The 2,657-nt window shown below is 34.9% G+C and overlaps 1 protein-coding gene across 1 annotated transcript in view; it reads right to left on the bottom strand.

The window, feature by feature from the left end:
* Positions 1-1,703: 1,703 nt before the first annotated feature.
* The window catches only part of LOC110465401 (P protein-like), a 33,558-nt gene continuing 32,604 nt past the window's right edge, over positions 1,704-2,657 (bottom strand). The window contains exon 17 of the mRNA XM_021521187.1: positions 1,704-1,778. Within this exon, the coding sequence (XP_021376862.1) occupies positions 1,704-1,778 (75 nt within the window). The remainder of the gene's footprint in view (positions 1,779-2,657) is intronic.

Raw genomic sequence — 2,657 nt, 5'->3', positions numbered from 1 at the left:
GTATCTGACAGTCATCTCAGCAATCTTAATATTGTCCTTTTTATGCTCTACCTCCTCGTGAAGTATCGACCCATAGCCTTGTCTTATATCAACTTACACCTGCAGCATGGATTTCTTGATTTTAATGGAGCATTCTTATATACTTTCTTAATACCTTAGTCAGTTGACGTGGTTTTACTGTATTGCGGAAAGTCATTCAAATCCCTTTATTTTAAATGAATATATTACATACGAATCTGTCAATCTCTCAAATAAATTTAAACAAGACATGAGGAACCAATATCGGCACATATATTATTGTTGTTTTTTTAGTAATTTTACTTTTATTTGAGGATAAACTATAAATATCACCCAATTCTACAAACAGAGATGAGTTGCTAAAGCGCCTTAAGCACTCTTAGGACTGGAATTTGATAATTTAATAATGTGATGGAAATGCAAATTTTCTAAGCCCATTCCAAGGCGAAATTCTTAATAATATAGTAGCATGCTGAACTGAGGTGAATAATTCGTTTCTTCATTATATCTATTTCGCGTTCCATATTTGTCACCGATTCACTAAATAAATTCTTCCGGAAGTAATTCATAACAACAATAATACCGTAAAAGATTTCAATAATCGACACTCCTAAGCGATCTTCGTAATCCCTCATGTGTAAATAAAGGGCATCAATGAATACAGAAACAATATGATAATTCGTCTTGGAGCGATCAGTCGACAAATGTCCTCGATGTTAATGACACGTGACTATATTTATATACATTATACTTAACGCCTTTGGAGTGCGTACCATTACGTATGCGAAAACATAAATCGTGAATGAGTAAATATGTTCAGATTTACAAACGAAAAACGGATAGATTACCCGTTATAACAACTTATCCCAGAACAACGTTAATGAGCAAGCCAGAAATATGGCTAATGTTACTATAAAATAGCTAAGAATTTATTATTGGAATCTAGACACCATTGTGTGACAAGTCTTAATATGACATAAGGACTTGGTGGAAAATTAGTACTAAGAAATAAAACCTGACACATGACCTCTTGGGCGAACATATTAACGACTGCAAGTTCTAAAGGACGTCAGCAAAAACGTTGAGTTATATAGCTGTTTCCAACTGTTGAAGAAAGGACTGACTCTTCCGTTGCAGAACTTACAATAACGCCTTCGGAAAGATAAGATATTTTATAAATGTCGACTACTCAACGTCGTCGAGGTAGTCGTCTCTCTCTCTCTCTCTCTCTCTCTCTCTCTCTCTCTCTCTCTCTCTCTGTTTAATTAATTTCATATATTTGAAAAGATACACAAGAATGCATGCATTAATGAGACAACGAGACTTTGGCAATACTGAAAATTCACACATTTTGAATTGAAAAATATTTGAATGAGTAGATACAACGCAGCAAACCTTCATGTATACACATTGCTTAAAGAATGTGTAGTCAATCTCAGCGTAACATCACATAAACATTTTAATATCATTCATAAAGCATATTTAACCTACACAACATTTCATATTTTACTGACAGGACTTAGTATGTCCCAAAAAACAAGCACCAAGAGCCATTAAATAAAGATAAACGGAAGTCAGTTATTACTGTACACTTCAGTATATGTCTGAATCAACTTAATGCACAAAAATAAATTTCCACAGCCGAGACCACACGTGTTCCACCGTCGGCTCTGTATCAGTGCCATTCAAAGGCAAGGTGACATATCGAGAGATAGGCCATTGCTACAATATTGGTTACGATCATCATAGGAAATCCGACCCTGTAACAGAACCGACACATATCACATACTCTTACAAGTAGCTATAGTACTCGCTAAGGTTATGGTTGTAGTACATACATACTCTAACAAGTAGCTATAGTACTCGCAAAGATTATGGTTGTAGTATATACATACAGTTATATATAGTTTAACTAACTCCTGCATTAATCGAACAGGTAGATATACTACACGAAACAGTTATAATACATAGGAAGTTTTCATATTATTATAGTTTCGTATAATATTTCCACATATAACATTCATTTATATAGTTATTGAACTCACATATGTATTTATAATACCCCATGTGAAATTATGCTCGTGAATAGATCTTATAAATACCAGATAAGTAGTAACACTACTCATGTGTGCGGTTGTATTACGTATGTAGTTATAGTACCCCCATGTGTAGTTAAATACCTAGTTATAATACTCGCAACATAACTATATTTGTAACATTACTGAGAAGGCGAACATTACACTTATCATACAGGTAGTGTTACACACACATCGTTACATACAAACACTAACAGACATGACACATTTGGCATGCATATGTAATTTTACGCTACTCCCACTTAAAGGTTTTAAATCAGAAATCAATCCGATGTTATCCCCTTGCGCTTTTTTAGGAAGTAATTCTAACGAAATGTGTTGCCTCCCTTAGTATAACATTAAGTGTTTCGTGTGTGTCTAGATGCCTCCCTCAGTATAAGATTTAGTGTTTCGTGTGTGTCTAGATGCCCTCTACCAGTATAAGATTTAGTGTTTCGTGTGTGTCTGGATGCCCTCCCCCAGCATAAGATTTAGTGTTTCGTGTGTGTCTGGATGCCCTCCCCCAGTATAAGATTTAGTGTTTCGTGTGTGTCTGGATGCCTT

The sequence above is a fragment of the Mizuhopecten yessoensis genome, unplaced genomic scaffold (assembly GCF_002113885.1).
Source record: "Mizuhopecten yessoensis strain PY_sf001 unplaced genomic scaffold, ASM211388v2 scaffold1581, whole genome shotgun sequence".
In the NCBI taxonomy this organism is placed as follows: Eukaryota; Metazoa; Mollusca; class Bivalvia; order Pectinida; family Pectinidae; genus Mizuhopecten; species Mizuhopecten yessoensis.
Note: the sequence above shows the minus strand (reverse complement) of the source record. Positions and strands in the feature narration are given on the sequence as shown.